The sequence below is a fragment of the Bombina bombina genome, unplaced genomic scaffold (assembly GCF_027579735.1).
Source record: "Bombina bombina isolate aBomBom1 unplaced genomic scaffold, aBomBom1.pri scaffold_1270, whole genome shotgun sequence".
Classification (NCBI taxonomy): Eukaryota; Metazoa; Chordata; class Amphibia; order Anura; family Bombinatoridae; genus Bombina; species Bombina bombina.
In genome coordinates this window covers 24,277-50,137 of record NW_026511473.1, presented here as the reverse complement: position 1 = coordinate 50,137, position 25,861 = coordinate 24,277, and the positions used below count along the sequence as shown (strand labels likewise).

General features: G+C 41.2%; 1 protein-coding gene across 1 annotated transcript in view; it reads left to right on the top strand.

Annotated features, from left to right (window-relative positions):
* Positions 1–25,861, top strand: part of LOC128643766 (U3 small nucleolar RNA-associated protein 14 homolog A-like) — a 60,241-nt gene that overhangs the window by 24,678 nt on the left and 9,702 nt on the right. Inside the window, 1 exon segment of the mRNA XM_053696583.1 lies at positions 4,942–5,041. Coding sequence (XP_053552558.1) covers positions 4,942–5,041 — 100 coding nt within the window.

Here is a 25,861-nt window from a genome sequence, read left to right as displayed (position 1 = left end):
TTATGGCACAAATGGTTGAAAATGCTTCTCTGGGATCCCCTTTGTTCAGAAATAGCAGATATATATGGCTTTGGCATTGCTTTTTGGTAATTAGAAGGCTGCTAAATGCCGCTGCGCACCACACTTGTATTATGCCAGCAGTGACGGGGTTAATTAGGGAGCTTGAAGGGTTAATTTTAGCTTTAGTGTAGAGATCAGCCTCTCACCTGGCACATACCACCTCCTGATCCCTCCCAAGCAGCTCTTCCCCTCCCCCACCCCAAAATTGTCCCTGCCATCTTAAGTACTTGCAGAAAGTCTGCCAGTACTAAAATAAGTTTTTAGTTTTTTTTAAAAAAAATTATAATATTCAAATGTGTAGGATCCCCCCACTAACTATGCACCACCATTTTGGGTACTGGCAGCTGTCTGCCAGTACCCACTTTGCAATAAAATGTGGTGTTTTTTTTTTTTTTACTTTTTCTGTAGTATAGCTGCCCCCCCCATACCATACCCCCCCTCCCCGATCCCGTTGTCAAATTTATTTTTCCCTCTGCCATCTCACACCCACCACTCTCTCCAACCACTTACAAATTTTCAATGTCAATTCAATTGCGGCCAGATGACGCGCACACGCCCCCACCTCCCACGCGCGCTCCGTGCACACCCGCCAGGCATTTTACATTGCTGGCCGGAAGCCTACCAGCGATGGGCCGCCCTCCCGCTTCCCTGCAGCTGCTCCCACCCACCAACGATCGGCACCATCGCTGGCCGATACAGAGAGGGCCACAGAATGGCCCTCTCTGCATCGGTGTGCCAAAAAAGGTATTGCAGTGATGCCTCAATATCGAGGGATCACGGCAATACCTTGAAAGCGTCTGGAAGCGATTTGGATAGTTTCCAGCCGCTTGAAACCCCTAACGTCGTACAGGGTACGTCGCTGGTCTTTAAAGACCAGTTTGTGTCTGACGTACCCTGTACGACGTGTGTTGTTAAGGGGTTAAATATTTAAAGGACCAGTCAACACTGTAGATTTGCATAATCAACAAATGCATGAAAAGAAGACAATGCAATAGCACTTAGTCTGAACTTCAAATGAGTAGTAGATTTTTGTTAAATAAATGGCAAAGTTATGTCTATTTCCACTCCCCTTGTAACATGTGACAGTCATCAGCCAATCACAAATGCATATACGTATATGCTGTGAATTCTTGCACATGCTCAGTAGGAGTTGGTGACTCAAAAAGTGTAAATATAAAAAGACTGTGCACATTTTGTTAATGGAAGTAAATTTGAACGTTGTTTAAAATTGCATGCTGTATCTGAATCATGAAAGTTTAATTTTGACTTGAGTGTCCCTTTAAGCCAACTACCTATTCCACACAGCCCAACTTTAATATCACTTTAAAGGGACAGTAAACCTTAAAAATAATGTGTTATAATTCTGCACATAGTGCAGAATTATATAACATTATATTAGCCAAACATTTATAAAACATAATTTCCCCTATTAATTTAAAAAAAAAACGCTGTTTCACAGACCCGCTCTCTGCTGAGCGGGTCTGTTATATTTACTCAGCGCATCGGGCCAGCTGTATAGTCACAGCCCGGCCCGACCGCGCCATAAGACTAAGTGCAGCTCGCTCCTGTGACAGCACATCAATAACATCCTCCTATGTCGTTATTAATTGGACCATAAGAAAATATCAATAGGCTATTTACTAAGAATTATTTTCAAATGATAGACCTTGTACAATTACAAGTTATATACTTACACAACTGTTTTATTCAGTAGAATCTATAAGGAACATTATAATGCAACAGTTAGGGCCGGATTACGAGTTGATCGCTATTTAGTGTCTCTAGAGAGCTAATTGCACTAAAAATAAAAAATTTGGCGCTCGTCTGGTTTTTGCTGGTATTAAGAGTTGAAAGTAAAAAAGTTATCGCTCTTGTGCTAACCTGATGCGTGCAATTGCTGAACTTACAATATTGCACGTGCGTTAACCTATTCCCCCATAGAAGTCAATGGACCAAAAAAGTAGAAAAAACCCACCAAACTCGTGCACAAACCCGATCACATATTCCCATGTGCACTATTTTGACATAAAAATATGAATATATTTATATGTATGTATATATGTGTGTGTGTGTGTGTGTGTGTGTGTGTATGTGTGTATATATGTATATATATATATATATATATATACACATACACACAGGTAGCCCTCAGTTTACACCGGGTTAGGTTCCAGGAGGAATGGTTGTAAATCGAAACCGTTGTAAATTGAAACACAGTTTATAATGTAATTCAATGGGAAGTGAGGGAGTTAGGTTCCAGGCCCCTCTCAAAACTGACATAAGTAACACCTAATACATTATTTTTAAAGCTTTGAAATGAAGACTTTATACATATATACACACATACATCTCTATGGATGTATATATAAATGTATTAATATGTATGTATCTCAATGTTAAAGCCCTTTGCCTGTCTTATTTTTCCTAACGCCCGAGACCTCATATCTTTAAGCCCTTATAACATTTTTTTTTTTGCCCTTATAACATTTTTGATGTGTTTTGTGACACTTTTTTTGTATCGCGAAACAGTTCAACACAGCTCTGAGGGCGCACTAACCTGACGAGCGTTAACTTGAATTGCGTTCAAGTAATCGCGTTAACTTTCAACTTGTAATACAAGCACAATTTAGCCTGCGTGTAAATGAACACGAAAACCTCCACTCGTAATCTGGCCCAAAATATTTTAATGACTTATTTCATGCCATTTTTTTCTTTAGCGTTGCTTACTAGGCATTTAACCTTTGCAGAGAAGTTGCACATAGCTACAGTCCTTCTCATGAGCTACAATATATTGGAGTTCCTGAGGAGGAAACCTCTAGTAAGCCAATTAGGAATGGCATACACAGGTAATCAATCACAGGTCATATCCTGCTTAGGAGCTGCAATGCATTGTGGCTTCTGTGCTAGGGCTCTAGCTGTGTTTTTCCATATTATGCAAGGGGCACTAGGGCAAAACTTGTCATGGATTATAATGCCCCTTTAAAATGTGCTTCCCCAAATACACTAAAATATTCTACTTTCATATAATATGCACAACTTCATTCCAGAACTTTGTGTTTGAATCAAATTGCTCAGTAGTTTCCTGACTGAAACTGCTCTTCTGCTGACGGTTTGCAAGGCAAAGTCCCTTTGCTTAAATGTTGTTGATCCCGCCGAGCAAGTACAATGAAGGTTTTACAGTATTGCATGCTCAAAAAAGTCATATTCCTCCCACTGGTTTAAATGTAAGTGCTGCTTGGCTTTTCTAATTATTATTTAACAGCCCTACATTTGTGGTTAATTCCTTGCAGACCATTCTACATTAAAGTGCTTATAAAGTCTGTTTCATTACGACTAGAAATTGTGCGTGTGGTAACAGTCTGCTTTTATTATTGAAAATGTTCCTGGCTGTGTTGACAGCAGCTTTTCAAGTCAAAATGAGCCTCTTTTGCTAGAGTAAGCAAAAAAAGAAAAATTGGAAGCACTTTAGGTTATAAGAGTTGCTGTGAGCTTTCAGAAGTTGACTTGTATTTGGTCTTATTATATTCAAAAGATTTCTAATGATTAACCCCCTTGGGCATGAGAAAATTCTGCAAAACATTGCTTTGTCTTGTTTTGTAGCTCCCATTGGCAGGCAAGGGGTGAAGTTGGGGATAATACAATAAATATCAAATACTTTTAAGACACTAGGGCTTTATAATGCAATGCTTTTCCCTACGGAATATTGCAAAGGGTAGTTTAGAACTGGGTTACTTGCTGAACCTCATAGCTCATAGAGTTACAATACATTGAGTGAGGTTTTAAAATAAAGGTAAAGGAACAATTTGTAAACAATTTAATACACTGCAGCAGGTAAAATGTATAATTAGAAACATATTAAAGGGGAGAAAATTCTACAGTACACTGTATTTGCCTTGTTTTATATACTATCCTTGTAGTTAAAGGGCCATCGACCCTACACTACTGTGTGTTTAACACCAGCAAATGGGTTAAACACACAGTAGATATGCCATTCGGGACTTGTGGAGCTCTGCTTGCCCTTTGTATCTACTCCTAATTTTTGACACTACCTAGAGGAAGCTGCGTCTTTTAGAGGGGTGTGATATCTTTCTGGCTAGCGCAGTACTAGTAATCTATTAATAATTTAGCTCTGTTGTTCCCAAGCAGAAACTAGCACTGATAGAACAAGCATCACTTGTTGCACATCTTAGTTGTGCTTTGGGCGTTGCTGATTGGATCAGACGGTTCTCGGACATAATGCCGACGGATATTTGTCCGTCAGACATATGTCCAAGAGACTATGTTCCCAGTTTGGCTGAGGGCAGAGTACGGTCCAGAGTGCTCTGTTCTATTTAGAGCCTCGGGCGCCGCAACCGTCTCTGGGAACCTAACAATGGGTCCCACCCCGCACGTCTTGTGGTTCTCTGTGCATCTATCTAATCTATCTGTCTAATCTATCACGTTGCAGGACTGTTATCTGATGACCATTTGACTGTCGGAATATTATCCGTCACACAAATGTCAGTTGGACAAATGTCTGACGTATAACAGTCCGGCCACGAGATCAGACTCGGTTTCTGCTCTGGACTAGCAGTGCTCCGTGGCTTTTAAGCAGGACTTCTACTGCGTTTTTAAACCCTTTTAAGTGGTTAAGCACACAGAGTAGTGTTAGGTCAGTAGTCTTAAAATTATGTGCTGCAGCTTATTAGAGCATGTAATTTTTTTAACTTATGGCCCTTTAAAAAAACAAATATGAAACCACCTATTGTTCGCTATCTTATTCCCACTTTGAAAACAAAAATAGTTATTAGGAAAAAAGTTAGCTGACTATCAATTGGATGTTTGTGTGCTCATGGTTGTTTTATGTGCTGTATGTGACAAGATTCACTATCTTTCTTCCAGGTTTATTATCAAAGCTCCTCCCGCTCCTCCTAGGAAAGACCAGCGACTTCCAAATGTCATTATAAATGAGAAGAAGAACATTATGGTGGCTGCCCATCAGGTGGGTAGAGATGGCTGAAAGGGGCATTAAGCACAAAGCTGCATGATAATTTGCAATTAACCATGCTGCTTTGTCAAATGTACATGTTTTTTACATTTATTTTCTTTTCACTGTATTTCCCTGTCCCTGGAACAAAAGAACCATTGTTAAAGGGACACAAAACCCAAAAGTTTTCTTTCATGACTCAGATTATACAATTTTAAACAACATTCCAATTTACTTCTATTATCTAATTTGCTTCCTTCTTTAGATATCTTTGCTGAAGAAATAGCAGTGCACATTGGTGAGACAATCAAATGAGGCATCTATATGTAGCCACCAATCAGCAACTACTGAGCCTATCTAGATATGCTTTTCAGCAAAGGATATCAAGAAAATGACGCAAAATAGATAACAGAAGTAAATTAGAAAGTTGTTTAAAAGTGCGTGCTCTTTCTAAATCCTGAAAGAAAAAAATTGGGTTTCATGTACCTTTAACCAATCAGAAACTAATATATATCATTTGTTGGATAAGTGTATATGTGAACCAAGCGCTAGTATCTAAGCCTTAAACTCACTACCAAGAAGTCCCCTAGAAAACTTCAGAAAGCACATATAAACATAAAGAGAAGGGAGCGCTAAACAGCTTAAAAGGCTAAGGTATCTAGATAATAAATTACAATTTATTGTACAAATTCGTTAAAACAGTGCGATAAAAACAAATATCAATAAAATACAATTTAGTTAAAACCTACATGGATCCATGGTTAATCTATAAAAGTCGAAAATCTATAACAATACTAGCACAAAGCAGCACTGGAATGTGTGTGACAGTGGTGGCAGTTGCTATACAAAAAATAGGAAACACAATGACATTGGGTTCCCTAACAGATAGTTAGGCTCCTACAATAATAGGAATTATTAGTGGTAACAGACAAAGCTAAGAAGGAATGCGTCTATGAATAAACAATTAAAGCAAATAGTCAAAATGTAGTGACAAATAACAATTTGTGTCAGTAAATAGTGTCAATAGCAAATGTGCAGATATAACAATACAAATAAAAATAAGAATATAAATATAAATAACAAAAATTGTAAATTTAAAAAAATTATCTAATTTGCTTCCTTCTTTAGATATCTTTGCTGAAGAAATAGCAATGCACATTGGTGCGACAATCAAATGAGGCATCTGTTGTCTGCACATGTGCAGTTAAGGAAAAATATTGGAGTAGCCAGTCCCTTTAAAGTGGTTTAGCACTGATTCAGTTTAATAAATGTAATATTAATTTATTAAATGAGTATTTAAACAAACAGACATATATTCCTTTCTAATTTCCATCTAATATTTGAAATATGTTTATAATATACACACTAATATCCACACCTAAATTTCTTAGTATTCCTACGGATATTGCTTGGAATGATTTTCATATGATTATTGATGCAAAACTGATAATTACCTTAAAGGGACAAACATTTTGAGATGGTAATATAAAAAGATAAGTCGTATATAAATAAAAAAAAAACCCTACAATATACCTTCACTATTTATTTTGTCCCCTTTTCCTGTAATTCAATTCTAAAATTGTGAGCTTTTCAGTTCCTGTTTGAAATGGAAGTGCAGAACATTGTTATATTCTACACAGCCATTGGCTGCACACTCTAATGACCTATTTATAACTGTCCCTAATTGGCCATAGCAGAGAAGGTAACCTAAGTTATAACATGGCAGCTCCCATTGTTTTATAGACACTAAAACGTTACTTATTTTGTTACTATTTAAACAACTAATGAAACTATAAAAAAAATACATAAACATGTTTTCTTTCCTATGGCATGGAGAGTCCATGACGTCATTCTAATTACTAATGGGATATTCAACTCCTGGCCATCAGGAGTAGGCAAAGAGAACCCAAGCAAAGCTGTTAAGTGTAACTTCCCTTACCCATAATCCCCAGTCATTCTCTTTGCCTCTGTCAATGGAGGATGTGCGAAGTTGGTGTCTGAAGATATTTAATCCTTTTTATGGGTACTTTTCCCTGCAAGCAAGGATTGGGGTCTAGCTGTGTCAACACCAATCTCTTTAGTAAGAGTAGTGGTGGCTTTCAGCCGTTTAAAGATGGCAAGGTAGTCTTTGCTTCACTTTTAACACTTTGCTACACCTTTGTAGAAAGCCAGAGTTTGTTACTCTGTTCTTTCTTTTCCTACAGGTCCATGACAGGGAGTGAAGTACCTGCCACCCCTAAGGATTAGCATCTATCATGCAGCTGGATCTAAGGTAAGTGCCTTTGCCTTATAGGTGCAGAAGGACAGCAGCATATAAGAGGTTAATCCACATCAGATCCTTTTTGGGACATAATAATCCTTATCAATTAAGGATTCATATTTGGGACAATATATTTGGCAAATACAGTATGAGACTTAGGGACTCTTGGCTAAGGGGGATGCAAGGGGTTAACATATTTCCTTTTTTATATAACCTATCATTATTTGCTTCTATGTTTAGAGGTTTATTCTTATTTATTGCGCTTGATGGGGCTTATCTGATTCTGTATTTAAAACGGGAAAGCCTTTTTTTTTAACTGCAAGCCACTTTCACGCATTTTTTTCACTGTTGAAGAAAATGGCGGTTTATTTGGTCGTGCTCACGTGACGCCCGCACTTCCGGTTTATCGGAGAGGAGCCGTTGAGTAGGATAAGTGAACCTTTGCTACGCAGCTGGAGGCTTCTTGTGTCCGCTTTATTTCTAACATCTACCCAGATCGTTTATTAGGAGAGGATCTCTGCAAAAGAGTTCCATTTCTTTCATGTAATTAACAAGAGTCCATGAGCTAGTGACGTATGGGATATACATTCCTACCAGGAGGGGCAAAGTTTCCCAAACCTTAAAATGCCTATAAATACACCCCTCACCACACCCACAAATCAGTTTTACAAACTTTGCCTCCAAGGGAGGTGGTGAAGTAAGTTTGTGCTAGATTCTACGTTGATATGCGCTCCGCAGCAAGTTGGAGCCCGGTTTTCCTCTCAGCGTGCAGTGAATGTCAGAGGGATGTGAAGAGAGTATTGCCTATTGAATGCAGTGATCTCCTTCTACGGGGTCTATTTCATAAGGTTCTCTGTTATCGGTCGTAGAGATTCATCTCTTACCTCCCTTTTCAGATCGACGATATACTCTTATATTTACCATTTCCTCTACTGATTCTCGTTTCAGTACTGGTTTGGCTTTCTACAAACATGTAGATGAGTGTCCTGGGGTAAGTAAGTCTTATTTTCTGTGACACTCTAAGCTATGGTTGGGCACTTTATTTATAAAGTTCTAAATATATGTATTCAAACATTTATTTGCCTTGACTCAGAATGTTCAACTTTCCTTATTTCCAGACAGTCAGTTTCATATTTGGGATTATGCATTGAATTATCATATTTTTTCTTACCTCAAAAATTTGACTTTTTTCCCTGTGGGCTGTTAGGCTCGCGGGGGCTGAAAATGCTTCATTTTATTGCGTCATTCTTGGCGCGGACTTTTTTGGCGCAAAAATTCTTTTCCGTTTCCGGCGTCATACGTGTCGCCGGAAGTTGCGTCATTTTTTGACGTTATTTTGCGTCAAAGATGTCGGCGTTCCGGATGTGGCGTCATTTTTGGCGCCAAAAGCATTTAGGCGCCAAATAATGTGGGCGTCTTTTTTGGCGCTAAAAAATATGGGCGTCATTTTTGTCTCCACATTATTTAAGTTTCATTATTTATTGCTTCTGGTTGCTAGAAGCTTGTTCACTGGCATTTTTTTCCCATTCCTGAAACTGTCATTTAAGGAATTTGATCAATTTTGCTTTATATGTTGTTTTTTTCTTTTACATATTGCAAGATGTTCCACGTTGCAACTGAGTCAGAAGATACTACAGGAAAATCACTGCACAGTGCTGGAGCTACCAAGCTAAGTCTGCTATAAACTTTTGGTATCTGTTTTCTCCAGCTGTTATTTGTATTGCATGTCATGTCAAACTTATTAATGCAGATAAAATTTCCTTTAGTACTGTTACATTACCTGTTGCTGTCCGTCAACATCTAATTTTCAGAGTGTTCCTGATAACATAAGAGATTTTATTTTTTAAATCCATTAAGAAGGCTATGTCTGTTATTTCTCCTTCTAGTATACATAAAAGTCTTTTAAAACTTCTCTTTTTTTCAGATGAATTTTTAAATGAACATCATCATTCTGATACTGATAATGGTTCTTCTGGTTCAGAGGTTTCTGTCTCAGAGGTTGATGCTGATAAATCTTTGTATTTGTTCAAGATGGAATTTATTCGTTCTTTACTTAAAGAAGTGTTATTTGCATTAGAAATAGAGGATTCTGGTCCTCTTGATACTAAATGTAAACGTTTAAATAAGGTTTTTAAATCTCCTGTAGTTATTCCAGAAGTGTTTTATCTCCCTGATGCTATTTCTGAAGTAATTTCCAGGGAATGGAATAATTTGGGTAATTTATTTACTCCTTCTAGACGTTTAAGCAAATTATATCCTGTGCTATCTGACAGATTAGAGTTTTTTGGGACAAAAATCCCTAAGGTTATGGGGCTGTCTCTACTCCTGCTAATGTACTACTATTCCTATGGCAGATAGTACTTCATTTAAGGATCCTTTAGATAGGAAAATTGAATCTTTTCTAAGAAAAGCTTACTTATGTTCAGGTAATCTTCTTAGACCTGCTATATTTTTAGCGGATGTTGCTGCAGCTTCAACTTTTTGGTTAGAAGCTTTAGCGCAACAAGTAACAGATCAATCATTTTATAGCATTATTATTATTCTATAACATGCTAATAATTTTATTGGTGATACCATCTTTTGATATCATTAGAGTTGATGTCAGGTATATGTCTCTAGCTATTTTAGCTAGAAAAGCTTTATGGATTAAACTTGGAATACTGACATGTCTTCTAAGTCAACTTTGCTTTCCCTTTCTTTCCAGGGTAAATAATCATTTCGTTCCTTTCCTCACAACAAGGAACAAAAGCCTGATCCTTCATCCTCAGGAGCGGTATCAGTTTGGAAACTATTTCCAGTTTGGAATATATCCAAGCCTTATAGAAACCTATAGCCAGCTCCTAAGTACCTATGAAGGTGCGGCCCTTATTCCAGCTCAGCTGGTATGGGGCAGATTACGTTTTCTTCAAAGAAATTTGGATCAATTCCGTTCTTAATCTCTGGTTTCAGAAACATTGTTTCAGAAAGGTACAGAATTGGCTTCAAGTTAAGGCCTCCTGCTAAGAGATTCTTTTCTTTCCCGTGTCCCAGTTGACACAGCAAGGCTCAGCATTTCTGAAATGTGTTTCAGATCTAGAGTTGGCTGGAGTATTTATGCCAGTTCCAGTTCTGGAACAGGGGCTGGGGTTTTATTTTATCTCTTCATTGTACCAAAGAAGGTCAATTCCTTCAGACCAGTTCTGGATCTATCATTATTGAATCGTTATGTTAGGATACCAACATTCAAGATGGTTACTGTAGGACTATCCTGCCTTTTGTTTAGCAAGGGCATTATATGTCTACAATAGATTTACAGGATGTGTATCTGCATATTCCGATTCATCCAGATCACTTTTAGTGTCTGAGATTCTCTTTTTAGACAAGCATTACCAGTTTTGTGGCTCTACTGTTTGGCCTAGCCTCAGTTCCAAGAATTTTTTTCAAAGGTTCTCGGTGCCCTTCTTTCTGTAATCAGAGAATAGGGTTTTGGTATTTCCTTATTTGGACGATATCTTGGTACTTGCTCAGTCTTCTCATTTTCGAAGAATCTCATACGAATCGACTTGTGTTGTTTCTTCAAGTTCATGGTTGGAGGATCAATTTACCAATCAGTTCATTGATTCCTCAGACAAGGGTAACCTTTTTAGGTTTCTAGATAAATTCAGTGTCTATGACTCTGTCCTTGTCAGACAAGAGAAGTTTAACATTGATATCAGCTTGTCAAAACCTTCAGTCACAATCATTCCCTTTGGTAGCCTTATGCATGGAAATGTTGGGTCTTAGGACTGCCGCATCAGATGCGATCTCCTTTGCTCGTTTTCACATGCGACCTCTTCAGCTCTGTATGCTGAACCAATGGTGCAGGGATTACTCAAAGATATCTCAATTAATATCTTTAAACCGATTTTACGACACTCTCTGACATGGTGGACAGATCACCATCGTTTAGTTCAGGGGGCTTCTTTGTTCTTCCGACCTGGACTATAATCTCAACAGATACAAGTCTTACAGGTTGGGGAGCTGTGTGGGGGTATCTGACGGCACAAGGGGTTTGGGAATCTCAGGAGGTGAGATTTCCGATCAATATTTTGGAACTCCGTGCAATTTTCAGAGCTCTTCAGTCTTGGCCTCTTCTGAGGAGAGAGTTGTTCATTGTTTTCAGATAAGACAATGTCACAACTGTGGCATACATCAATCATCAAGGAGGGACTCACAGTCCTCTGGCTATGAAAGAAGTATCTCGAATTTTGGTTTGGGCGGAATCCAGCTCCTGTCTAATCTCTGCGGTTTATATCCCAGGTATGGACAATTGGAAAGCGGATTATCTCAGTCGCCAAACGTTGCATCCGGGCGAATGGTCTCTTCACCCAGAGGTATTTCTTCAGATTGTTCAAATGTGGGAACTTCCAGAAATAGATCTGATGGCTTCTCATCTAAACAAGAAACTTCCCAGGTATCTGTCCAGATCCCGGGATCCTCAGGCGGAGGCAGTGGATGCATTTTCACTTCCTTGGAAGTATCATCCTGCCTATATCTTTCCGCCTCTAGTTCTTCTTCCAAGAGTAATCTCCAAGATTCTGAAGGAATGCTCGTTTGTTCTGCTGGTAGCTCCGGCATGGCCTCACAGGTTTTGGTATGCGGATCTTGTCCGGATGGCCTCTTGCCAACCGTGGACTCTTCCGTTAAGACCAGACCTTTTGTCTCAAGGTCCTTTCTCCAACATAGGTGTGTCCGGTCCACGGCGTCATCCTTACTTGTGGGATATTCTCTTCCCCAACAGGAAATGGCAAAGAGCCCAGCAAAGCTGGTCACATGATCCCTCCTAGGCTCCGCCTACCCCAGTCATTCTCTTTGCCGTTGTACAGGCAACATCTCCACGGAGATGGCTTAGAGTTTTTTAGTGTTTAACTGTAGTTTTTATTATTCAATCAAGAGTTTGTTATTTTGAAATAGTGCTGGTATGTACTATTTACTCAGAAACAGAAAAGAGATGAAGATTTCTGTTTGTATGAGGAAAATGATTTTAGCAACCGTAACTAAAATCCATGGCTGTTCCACACAGGACTGTTGAGAGCAATTAACTTCAGTTGGGGGAACAGTGTGCAGTCTCTTGCTGCTTGAGGTATGACACATTCTAACAAGACGATGTAATGCTGGAAGCTGTCATTTTCCCTATGGGATCCGGTAAGCCATGTTTATTACGATCATAAATAAGGGCTTCACAAGGGCTTATTAGGACTGTAGACTGTTTCTGGGCTAAATCGATTCATTATTAACACATATTTAGCCTTGAGGAATCATTTTATCTGGGTATTTTGATATAATAATATCGGCAGGCACTGTATTAGACACCTTATTCCTTAGGGGCTTTCCCAAAGCTTAAGCAGAGCCTCATTTTCGCGCCGGTGTGGCGCACTTGTTTTTGAGAGGCATGGCATGCAGTCGCATGTGAGAGGAGCTCTGATACTTAGAAAAGACTTTCTGAAGGCGTCATTTGGTATCGTATTCCCCTTTGGGCTTGGTTGGGTCTCAGCAAAGCAGATACCAGGGACTGTAAAGGGGTTAAAGTTTAAAACGGCTCCGGTTCCGTTATTTTAAGGGTTAAAGCTTCCAAATTTGGTGTGCAATACTTTTAAGGCTTTAAGACACTGTGGTGAAAATTTGGTGAATTTTGAACAATTCCTTCATGTTTTTTCGCAATTGCAGTAATAAAGTGTGTTCAGTTTAAAATTTAAAGTGACAGTAACGGTTTTATTTTAAAACGTTTTTGTACTTTGTTATCAAGTTTATGCCTGTTTAACATGTCTGAACTACCAGATAGACTGTGTTCTGAATGTGGGGAAGCCAGAATTCCTATTCATTTAAATAAATGTGATTTATGTGATAATGACAATGATGCCCAAGATGATTCCTCAAGTGAGGGGAGTAAGCATGGTACTGCATCATTCCCTCCTTCGTCTACACGAGTCTTGCCCACTCAGGAGGCCCCTAGTACATCTAGCGCGCCAATACTCCTTACTATGCAACAATTAACGGCTGTAATGGATAATTCTGTCAAAAACATTTTAGCCAAAATGAACCCTTGTCAGCGTAAGCGTGGCTGCTCTGTTTTAGATACTGAAGAGCATGACGACGCTGATATTAATATCTCTGAAGGGCCCCTAACCCAGTCTGATGGGGCCAGGGAGGTTTTGTCTGAGGGAGAAATTACTGATTCAGGGAACATTTCTCAACAGGCTGAACCTGATGTGATTGCATTTAAATTTAAGTTGGAACATCTCCGCATTCTGCTTAAGGAGGTATTATCCACTCTGGATGATTGTGAAAAGTTGGTCATCCCAGAGAAACTATGTAAAATGGACAAGTTCCTAGAGGTGCCGGGGCTCCCAGAAGCTTTTCCTATACCCAAGCGGGTGGCGGACATTGTTAATAAAGAATGGGAAAGGCCCGGTATTCCTTTCGTCCCTCCCCCCATATTTAAAAAATTGTTTCCTATGGTCGACCCCAGAAAGGACTTATGGCAGACAGTCCCCAAGGTCGAGGGAGCGGTTTCCACTTTAAACAAACGCACCACTATACCCATAGAGGATAGTTGTGCTTTCAAAGATCCTATGGATAAAAAATTAGAAGGTTTGCTTAAAAAGATGTTTGTTCAGCAGGGTTACCTTCTACAACCAATTTCATGCATTGTCCCTGTCGCTACAGCCGCATGTTTCTGGTTCGATGAGCTGATAAAGACGCTCGATAGTGATTCTCCTCCTTATGAGGAGATTATGGACAGAATCAATGCTCTCAAATTGGCTAATTCTTTCACCCTAGACGCCACTTTGCAATTGGCTAGGTTAGCGGCTAAGAATTCTGGGTTTGCTATTGTGGCGCGCAGAGCGCTTTGGTTGAAATCTTGGTCGGCTGATGCGTCTTCCAAGAACAAGCTACTAAACATTCCTTTCAAGGGGAAAACGCTGTTTGGCCCTGACTTGAAAGAGATTATCTCTGATATCACTGGGGGTAAGGGCCACGCCCTTCCTCAGGATCGGCCTTTCAAGGCAAAAAATAGACCTAATTTTCGTCCCTTTCGTAAAAACGGACCAGCCCAAAGTGCTACGTCCTCTAAGCAAGAGGGTAATACTTCTCAAGCCAAGCCAGCTTGGAGACCAATGCAAGGCTGGAACAAGGGAAAGCAGGCCAAGAAACCTGCCACTGCTACCAAGACAGCATGAAATGTTGGCCCCCGATCCGGGACCGGATCTGGTGGGGGGCAGACTCTCTCTCTTCGCTCAGGCTTGGGCAAGAGATGTTCTGGATCCTTGGGCGCTAGAAATAGTCTCCCAAGGTTATCTTCTGGAATTCAAGGGACTTCCCCCAAGGGGGAGGTTCCACAGGTCTCAGTTGTCTTCAGACCACATAAAAAGACAGGCGTTCTTACATTGTGTAGAAGACCTGTTAAAAATGGGAGTGATTCATCCAGTTCCATTAAGAGAACAAGGGATGGGGTTCTACTCCAATCTGTTCATAGTTCCCAAAAAAGAGGGAACGTTCAGACCAATCTTAGATCTCAAGATCTTAAACAAGTTTCTCAAGGTTCCATCGTTCAAGATGGAAACCATTCGAACTATTCTTCCTTCCATCCAGGAAGGTCAATTCATGACCACGGTGGATTTAAAGGATGCGTATCTACATATTCCTATCCACAAGGAACATCATCGGTTCCTAAGGTTCGCATTCCTGGACAAACATTACCAGTTCGTGGCGCTTCCTTTCGGATTAGCCACTGCTCCAAGGATTTTCACAAAGGTACTAGGGTCCCTTCTAGCTGTGCTACGACCAAGGGGCGTTGCGGTAGTACCTTACTTGGACGACATTCTGATTCAAGCGTCGTCCCTTCCTCAAGCAAAGGCTCACACGGACATCGTCCTGGCCTTTCTCAGATCTCACGGATGGAAAGTGAACGTGGAAAAGAGTTCTCTATCCCCGTCAACAAGGGTTCCCTTCTTGGGAACAATTATAGACTCCTTAGAAATGAGGATTTTTCTGACAGAGGTCAGAAAAACAAAACTTCTAGACTCTTGTCGGATACTTCATTCCGTTCCTCTTCCTTCCATAGCTCAGTGCATGGAAGTGATCGGGTTGATGGTAGCGGCAATGGACATAGTTCCTTTTGCGCGCATTCATCTAAGACCATTACAACTGTGCATGCTCAGTCAGTGGAATGGGGACTATACAGACTTGTCTCCGAAGATACAAGTAAATCAGAGGACCAGAGACTCACTCCGTTGGTGGCTGTCCCTGGACAACCTGTCACAAGGGATGACATTCCGCAGACCAGAGTGGGTCATTGTCACGACCGACGCCAGTCTGATGGGCTGGGGCGCGGTCTGGGGATCCCTGAAAGCTCAGGGTCTTTGGTCTCGGGAAGAATCTCTTCTACCGATAAATATTCTGGAACTGAGAGCGATATTCAATGCTCTCAAGGCTTGGCCTCAGCTAGCGAGGACCAAGTTCATACGGTTTCAATCAGACAACATGACAACTGTTGCGTACATCAACCATCAGGGGGGAACAAGGAGTTCCCTAGCGATGGAAGAAGTGACCAAAATCATTCTATGGGCGGAGTCTCACTCCTGCCACCTGTCTGCTATCCACATCCCAGGAGTGGAAAATTGGGAAGCGGATTTTCTGAGTCGTCAGACATTGCATCCGGGGGAGTGGGAACTCCATCCGGAAATCTTTGCCCAAGTCACTCACCTGTGGGGCATTCCAGACATGGATCTGATGGCCTCTCGTCAGAACTTCAAAGTTCCTTGCTACGGGGCCAGATCCAGGGATCCCAAGGCGGCTCTAGTGGATGCACTAGTAGCACCTTGGACCTTCAAACTAGCTTATGTGTTCCCGCCATTTCCTCTCATCCCCAGGCTGGTAGCCAGGATCAATCAGGAGAGGGCGTCGGTGATCTTGATAGCTCCTGCGTGGCCACGCAGGACTTGGTATGCAGATCTGGTGAATATGTCATCGGCTCCACCTTGGAAGCTACCTTTGAGACGAGACCTTCTTGTTCAGGGTCCGTTCGAACATCCGAATCTGGTTTCACTCCAGCTGACTGCTTGGAGATTGAACGCTTGATTTTATCGAAGCGAGGATTCTCAGATTCTGTTATCGATACTCTTGTTCAGGCCAGAAAGCCTGTAACTAGAAAGATTTACCACAAAATTTGGAAAAAATATATCTGTTGGTGTGAATCTAAAGGATTCCCTTGGGACAAGGTTAAGATTCCTAGGATTCTATCCTTCCTTCAAGAAGGATTGGAAAAAGGATTATCTGCAAGTTCCCTGAAGGGACAGATTTCTGCCTTGTCGGTGTTACTTCACAAAAAGCTGGCAGCTGTGCCAGATGTTCAAGCCTTTGTTCAGGCTCTGGTTAGAATCAAGCCTGTTTACAAACCTTTGACTCCTCCTTGGAGTCTCAATTTAGTTCTTTCAGTTCTTCAGGGGGTTCCGTTTGAACCCTTACATTCCGTTGATATTAAGTTATTATCTTGGAAAGTTTTGTTTTTAGTTGCAATTTCTTCTGCTAGAAGAGTTTCAGAATTATCTGCTCTGCAGTGTTCTCCTCCTTATCTGGTGTTCCATGCAGATAAGGTGGTTTTACGTACTAAACCTGGTTTTCTTCCAAAAGTTGTTTCTAACAAAAACATTAACCAGGAGATTATCGTACCTTCTCTGTGTCCGAAACCAGTTTCAAAGAAGGAACGTTTGTTGCACAATTTGGATGTTGTTCGCGCTCTAAAATTCTATTTAGATGCTACAAAGGATTTTAGACAAACATCTTCCTTGTTTGTTGTTTATTCAGGTAAAAGGAGAGGTCAAAAAGCAACTTCTACCTCTCTCTCTTTTTGGATTAAAAGCATCATCAGATTGGCTTACGAGACTGCCGGACGGCAGCCTCCCGAAAGAATCACAGCTCATTCCACTAGGGCTGTGGCTTCCACATGGGCCTTCAAGAACGAGGCTTCTGTTGATCAGATATGTAGGGCAGCGACTTGGTCTTCACTGCACACTTTTACCAAATTTTACAAGTTTGATACTTTTGCTTCTTCTGAGGCTATTTTTGGGAGAAAGGTTTTGCAAGCCGTGGTGCCTTCCATTTAGGTGACCTGATTTGCTCCCTCCCTTCATCCGTGTCCTAAAGCTTTGGTATTGGTTCCCACAAGTAAGGATGACGCCGTGGACCGGACACACCTATGTTGGAGAAAACAGAATTTATGTTTACCTGATAAATTTCTTTCTCCAACGGTGTGTCCGGTCCACGGCCCGCCCTGGTTTTTTAATCAGGTCTGATAATTTATTTTCTTTAACTACAGTCACCTCGGTACCATATGGTTTCTCCTATGCAAATATTCCTCCTTAACGTCGGTCGAATGACTGGGGTAGGCGGAGCCTAGGAGGGATCATGTGACCAGCTTTGCTGGGCTCTTTGCCATTTCCTGTTGGGGAAGAGAATATCCCACAAGTAAGGATGACGCCGTGGACCGGACACACCGTTGGAGAAAGAAATTTATCAGGTAAACATAAATTCTGTTTTTTTCCATCAGGATCTGAAATCCTTAAATTTAAAGGTATGGAGATTGAACGCTTGATTCTTGGTCAAAGAGGTTTCTCTGACTCTGTGATTAATACTATGTTACAGGCTCGTAAATCTGTATCCAGAGAGATATATTATAGAGTCTGGAAGACTTATATTTCTTGGTGTCTTTCTCATCATTTTTCTTGGCATTCTTTTAGAATACCGAGAATATTACAATTTCTTCAGGATGGTTTAGATAAGGGTTTGTCCGCAAGTTCCTTGAAAGGTCAAATCTCTGCTCTTTCTGTTCTTTTTCACAGAAAGATTGCTATTCTTCCTGATATTCATTGTTTTGTACAAGCTTTGGTTCGTATAAAGCCTGTCATTAAGTCAATTTCTCCTCCTTGGAGTTTGAATTTGGTTCTGGGGGCTCTTCAAGCTCCTCCATTTGAACCTATGCATTCATTGGATATTAAATTACTTTCTTGGAAAGTTTTGTTCCTTTTGGCCATCTCTTCTGCCAGAAGAGTTTCTGAATTATCTGCTCTTTCTTGTGAGTCTCCTTTTCTGATTCTTCATCAGGATAAGGCGGTGTTGCGAACTTCTTTTGAATTTTTACCTAAAGTTGTGAATTCCAACAACATTAGTAGAGAAATTGTGGTTCCTTCATTATGTCCTAATCCTAAGAATTCTAAGGAGAAATCGTTGCATTCTTTGGATGTTGTTAGAGCTTTGAAATATTATGTTGAAGCTACGAAATCTTTCTGTAAGACTTCTAGTCTATTTGTTATCTTTTCCGGTTCTAGGAAAGGCCAGAAAGCTTCTGCCATTTCTTTGGCATCTTGGTTGAAATCTTTAATTCATCTTGCCTATGTTGAGTCGGGTAAAATTCCGCCTCAGAGAATTACAGCTCATTCTACTAGGTCAGTATCTACTTCCTGGGCGTTTAGGAATGAAGCTTCGGTTGACCAGATCTGCAAAGCAGCAACTTGGTCCTCTTTGCATACTTTTACTAAATTCTACCATTTTGATGTATTTTCTTCTTCTGAAGCAGTTTTTGGTAGAAAAGTTCTTCAGGCAGCGGTTTCAGTTTGAATCTTCTGCTTATGTTTTTTGTTAAACTTTATTTTGGGTGTGGATTATTTTCAGCAGGAATTGGCTGTCTTTATTTTATCCCTCCCTCTCTAGTGACTCTTGTGTGGAAAGATCCACATCTTGGGTAGTCATTATCCCATACGTCACTAGCTCATGGACTCTTGTTAATTACATGAAAGAAAACATAATTTATGTAAGAACTTACCTGATAAATTCATTTCTTTCATATTAACAAGAGTCCATGAGGCCCACCCTTTTTTGTGGTGGTTATGATTTTTTTGTATAAAGCACAATTATTCCAATTCCTTATTTTATATGCTTCGCACTTTTTTTCTTATCACCCCACTTCTTGGCTATTCGTTAAACTGATTTGTGGGTGTGGTGAGGGGTGTATTTATAGGCATTTTAAGGTTTGGGAAACTTTGCCCCTCCTGGTATGTATATCCCATACGTCACTAGCTCATGGACTCTTGTTAATATGAAAGAAATGAATTTATCAGGTAAGTTCTTACATAAATTATGTTTTTCTTCTGTTATGTGTGATCAGTCCACGGGTCATCATTACTTCTGGGATATAACTCCTCCCCAACAGGAAATGCAAGAGGATTCACCCAGCAGAGCTGCATATAGCTCCTCCCCTCTACGTCAGTCCCAGTCATTCTCTTGCACCCAACGACTAGATAGGATGTGTGAGAGGACTATGGTGATTATACTTAGTTTTTATGACTTCAATCAAAAGTTTGTTATTTTAAAATAGCACCGGAGCGTGTTATTACTTCTCTGGCAGAGTTTGAGGAAGAATCTGTCAGAGTTTTTTACTATGATTTTAACCGGAGTAGTTAAGATCATATTGCTGTTCTCGGCCATCTGAGGGAGGTAAAGGCTTCAGATCAGGGGACAGCGGGCAGATGAATCTGCATTGAGGTATGTAGCAGTTTTTATTTTCTGAATGGAATTGATGAGAAAATCCTGCCATACCGTTAAAATGACATGTATGTATACACTTCAGTATTCTGGGGATGGTATTTCACCGGAACTACTCTGTTAAAGGTCACTAATCCTTTTTTAATAACTATTTATCATGTTAAACGTTTTTGCTGGAATGTAGAATCGTTTACATTGCTGAGGTACTGTGTGAATAAATATTTGGGCATTATTTTCCACTTGGCAGTTTTTTTGCTTTAATTGTGACAGTTTCGTTTCTCTTCACTGCTGTGTGGGAGAGGGAGGGGCCGTTTTTGGCGCTCTTTGCTACGCATCAAAAAATACCAGTCAGTTACTTTTATATTTCCTGCATGATCCGGTTCATATTTGATAGATCTCAGGGGTCTTCAAACTTCTTTGAAGGGAGGTAAATTCTCTCAGCAGAGCTGTGAGAATTCTTATAGTGACTGTGAATAAAAACGTTGCTTTGTATTTTTTATGTCAAATTTAATTATTGTTATTTTACTAATGGGAACAAACCTTTGCTAAAAGTTTTGTTGTTTTAAAGTTTGATGCTATAACTGTTTTTCAGTTCATTATTTCAACTGTCATTTAATCGTTAGTACCTCTTTGAGGCACAGTACGTTTTTTGCTAAAAAAGATTATAACCAAGTTGTAAGTTTTTTGCTAGTGTGTTAAACATGTCTGACTCAGAGGAAGATATCTGTGTCATTTGTTCCAATGCCAAGGTGGAGCCCAATAGAAATTTATGTACTAACTGTATTGATGCTACTTTAAATAAAAGTCAATCTGTACAATGTGAACAAATTTCACCAAACAGCGAGGGGAGAGTTATGCCGACTAACTCGCCTCACGCGGCAGTACCTGCATCTCCCGCCCGGGAGGTGCGTGATATTTTGGCGCCTAGTACATCTGGGCGGCCATTACAGATAACATTACAAGATATGGCTACTGTTATGACTGAAGTTTTGTCTAAATTACCAGAACTAAGAGGCAAGCGTGATCACTCTGGGGTGAGAACAGAGTGCGCTGACAATGCTAGGGCCATGTCTGATACTGCGTCACAGCTTGCAGAGCATGAGGACGGAGAGCTTCATTCTGTGGGTGACGGTTCTGATCCAAACAGATTGGACTCAGATATTTCAAATTTTAAATTTAAATTGGAGAACCTCCGTGTATTACTAGGGGAGGTCTTAGCAGCTCTCAACGATTGTAACACCGTTGCAATACCAGAGAAACTGTGTAGGTTGGATAAATACTTTGCGGTACCGGCGAGTACTGACGTTTTTCCTATACCTAAGAGACTAACTGAAATTGTTACTAAGGAGTGGGATAGACCCGGTGTGCCGTTCTCACCCCCTCCAATATTTAGAAAGATGTTTCCAATAGACGCCACCACTCGGGACTTATGGCAAACGGTCCCCAAGGTGGAGGGAGCAGTTTCTACTTTAGCTAAGCGTACCACTATCCCGGTGGAGGATAGCTGTGCTTTCTCAGATCCAATGGATAAAAAATTAGAGGGTTACCTTAAGAAAATGTTTGTTCAACAAGGTTTTATATTACAACCCCTTGCATGTATCGCGCCGATTACGGCTGCGGCAGCATTTTGGATTGAGTCGCTTGAAGAGAACCTTAGTTCATCTACGCTAGACGACATTACGGACAGGCTTAGAGTCCTTAAACTAGCTAATTCCTTCATTTCGGAGGCCGTAGTACATTTAACCAAACTTACGGCTAAGAACTCAGGATTCGCCATACAGGCACGTAGGGCGCTGTGGCTAAAATCCTGGTCAGCTGATGTTACTTCTAAGTCCAAATTACTTAATATACCTTTCAAGGGGCAGTCTTTATTTGGGCCCGGTTTGAAAGAGATTATCGCTGACATTACAGGAGGTAAGGGCCACGCCCTACCTCAAGACAAAGCCAAAGCTAAGGCTAGACAGTCTAATTTTCGTCCCTTTCGGGACTTCAAAACAGGAGCAGCATCAACCTCCACTGCACCAAAACAGGAAGGAGCTGTTGCTCGTTACAGGCAAGGCTGGAAGCCTAACCAGTCCTGGAACAAGAGCAAGCAGGCCAGGAAACCTGCTGCTGCCCCAAAGACAGCATGAACCGAGAGCCCCCGATCCGGGACCGGATCTAGTGGGGGGCAGACTCTCTCTCTTCGCCCAGGCCTGGGCAAGAGATGTTCAGGATCCCTGGGCACTAGAGATCATATCTCAGGGATACCTTCTAGACTTCAAATTATCTCCCCCAAGAGGGAGATTTCATCTGTCAAGGTTGTCAACAAACCAGATAAAGAAAGAAGCGTTTCTACGCTGCGTACAAGATCTGTTAATAATGGGAGTGATCCATCCGGTTCCGCGGTCGGAACAAGGACAAGGGTTCTACTCAAACCTGTTTGTGGTTCCCAAAAAAGAGGGAACTTTCAGGCCAATCTTAGATTTAAAGATTCTAAACAAATTCCTAAGAGTTCCATCGTTCAAAATGGAAACTATTCGGACAATCTTACCCATGATCCAAGAGGGTCAGTACATGACCACAGTGGATTTAAAGGATGCTTACCTTCACATACCGATCCACAAAGATCATCACCGGTATCTAAGGTTTGCCTTCTTAGACAGGCACTACCAGTTTGTAGCTCTTCCATTCGGATTGGCTACGGCTCCAAGAATCTTCACAAAGGTTCTGGGTGCCCTTCTGGCGGTACTAAGACCGCGAGGGATTTCGGTAGCTCCATACCTAGACGACATTCTAATTCAAGCTTCAAGCTTTCAAACTGCCAAGTCTCATACAGAGTTAGTTCTGGCATTTCTAAGGTCGCATGGATGGAAAGTGAACGAAAAGAAGAGTTCTCTTTTTCCTCTCACAAGAGTTCCATTCTTGGGGACTCTTATAGATTCTGTAGAAATGAAGATTTACCTGACAGAGGACAGGTTAACAAAGCTTCAAAATGCATGCCGTGTCCTTCATTCCATTCAACTCCCGTCAGTAGCTCAATGCATGGAGGTGATCGGCTTAATGGTAGCGGCAATGGACATAGTACCTTTTGCACGCCTACACCTCAGACCTCTGCAATTATGCATGCTAAGTCAGTGGAATGGGGATTACTCAGATTTGTCCCCTACTCTGAATCTGAATCAAGAGACCAGAAATTCTCTTCTATGGTGGCTTCATCGGCCACACCTGTCCAGGGGGATGCCATTCAGCAGGCCAGACTGGACAATTGTAACAACAGACGCCAGCCTACTAGGTTGGGGCGCTGTCTGGAATTCTCTGAAGGCTCAGGGACTATGGAATCAGGAGGAGAGTCTCCTTCCAATAAACATTCTGGAATTGAGGGCAGTTCTCAATGCCCTTCTAGCTTGGCCCCAATTAACAACTCGGGGGTTCATCAGGTTTCAGTCGGACAACATCACGACTGTAGCTTACATCAACCATCAGGGAGGGACAAGAAGCTCCCTAGCAATGGTGGAAGTATCAAAGATAATTCGCTGGGCAGAGTCTCACTCTTGCCACCTGTCAGCAATCCACATCCCGGGAGTGGAGAACTGGGAGGCGGATTTCTTGAGTCGCCAGACTTTTCATCCGGGGGAGTGGGAACTTCATCCGGAGGTCTTTGCCCAAATACTTCAACGTTGGGGCAAACCAGAGATAGATCTCATGGCGTCTCGCCAGAACGCCAAACTTCCTCGCTACGGGTCCAGATCCAGGGATCCGGGAGCGGTTCTGATAGATGCTTTGACAGCACCTTGGAACTTCGGGATGGCTTATGTGTTTCCACCCTTTCCGCTGCTTCCTCGATTGATTGCCAAAATCAAGCAGGAGAGAGCATCAGTGATTCTAATAGCGCCTGCATGGCCACGCAGGACTTGGTATGCAGATCTAGTGGACATGTCATCCTGTCCGCCTTGGTCTCTACCTCTAAGACAGGACCTTCTGATACAGGGTCCATTCAAACATCAAAATCTAACTTCTCTGAAGCTGACTGCTTGGAAATTGAACGTTTGATTTTATCAAAACGTGGTTTTTCTGAGTCGGTTATTGATACCCTGATACAGGCTAGGAAGCCTGTTACCAGAAAGATTTACCATAAAATATGGCGTAAATACCTATACTGGTGCGAATCCAAACATTACTCCTGGAGTAAGGTTAGGATCTCTAGGATATTGTCTTTTCTACAAGAAGGGTTAGAAAAGGGTTTATCAGCTAGTTCATTAAAGGGACAGATTTCAGCTCTGTCCATCTTGTTACACAGGCGTCTGTCAGAAAATCCAGACGTCCAGGCTTTTTGTCAGGCTTTAGCTAGGATCAAGCCTGTGTTTAAAGCTGTTGCTCCGCCATGGAGTTTAAACTTAGTTCTTAACGTTTTACAGGGTGTTCCATTTGAACCCCTTCATTCCATTGATATAAAATTGTTATCTTGGAAAGTTCTGTTTTTAATGGCTATTTCCTCGGCTCGAAGAGTCTCTGAGTTATCAGCCTTACATTGTGATTCTCCTTATCTGATTTTTCACTCAGACAAGGTAGTTCTGCGTACTAAACCTGGGTTCTTACCTAAGGTGGTCACTAACAGGAATATCAATCAAGAGATTGTTGTTCCATCCTTGTGTCCAAATCCTTCTTCAAAGAAGGAACGTCTTCTACACAATCTGGATGTAGTTCGTGCCCTCAAGTTCTACTTGCAGGCAACTAAAGATTTTCGCCAAACTTCTTCCCTGTTTGTCGTTTATTCTGGACAGAGGAGAGGTCAAAAAGCTTCTGCTACCTCTCTCTCTTTTTGGCTTCGTAGCATAATACGTTTAGCCTATGAGACTGCTGGTCAGCAGCCTCCTGAAAGAATTACAGCTCACTCCACTAGAGCTGTGGCTTCCACTTGGGCCTTTAAGAATGAGGCTTCTGTTGAACAGATTTGCAAGGCTGCAACTTGGTCTTCGCTTCATACTTTTTCCAAATTTTACAAATTTGACACTTTTGCTTCTTCGGAGGCTATTTTTGGGAGAAAGGTTCTTCAGGCAGTGGTTCCTTCTATATAATGAGCCTGCCTATCCCTCCCGTCATCCGTGTACTTTTGCTTTGGTATTGGTATCCCAGAAGTAATGATGACCCGTGGACTGATCACACATAACAGAAGAAAACATAATTTATGCTTACCTGATAAATTCCTTTCTTCTGTTGTGTGATCAGTCCACGGCCCGCCCTGTTTTAAGGCAGGTAAATATCTTTTAAATTATACTCCAGTCACCACTTCACCCTTGGTTACTCCTTTCTCGTTGATTCTTGGTCGAATGACTGGGACTGACGTAGAGGGGAGGAGCTATATGCAGCTCTGCTGGGTGAATCCTCTTGCATTTCCTGTTGGGGAGGAGTTATATCCCAGAAGTAATGATGACCCGTGGACTGATCACACAACAGAAGAAAGGAATTTATCAGGTAAGCATAAATTATGTTTTTTCCTCTTACTAATGTGGTGTCTCTCTTGGCTGGTAGGAGCCTCAGGCAATCTGAGTTTTTTTCAATATAAACAACCTATTTTTATATTCCTCCTTGATGAGTAATTTTGATATTTAAAATAGTTTTATTTGTCATATATTTCTCCTACATTGGTGTATCCGGTCCACGGCTTCATCCTTACTTGTGGGATATTCTCAATCCCTACAGGAAGTGGCAAAGAGAGCACACAGCAGAGCTGTCCATATAGCTCCCCTCAGGCTCCGCCCCCCCAGTCATTCTCTTTGCCGCTCTAACTAGTAGCATCTCCACGGGGGTGGTAAAGAGTATGTGGTGTTAGTTTCTCCAAGAAGGATTGGAGAAAGGTTTGTCAGCTAGTTCCTTAAAAGGACAGATATCTGCTCTGTCCGTTTTGTTACACAAGCGTCTGGCAGCAATGCTAGATGTTCAGGCGTTTGTACAGGCTTTAGTCAGAATCAAGCCTGTCTATAGACCTGCGGCTCCTCCATGGAGTCTAAATTTAGTTCTTTCAGTTCTTCAAGGGG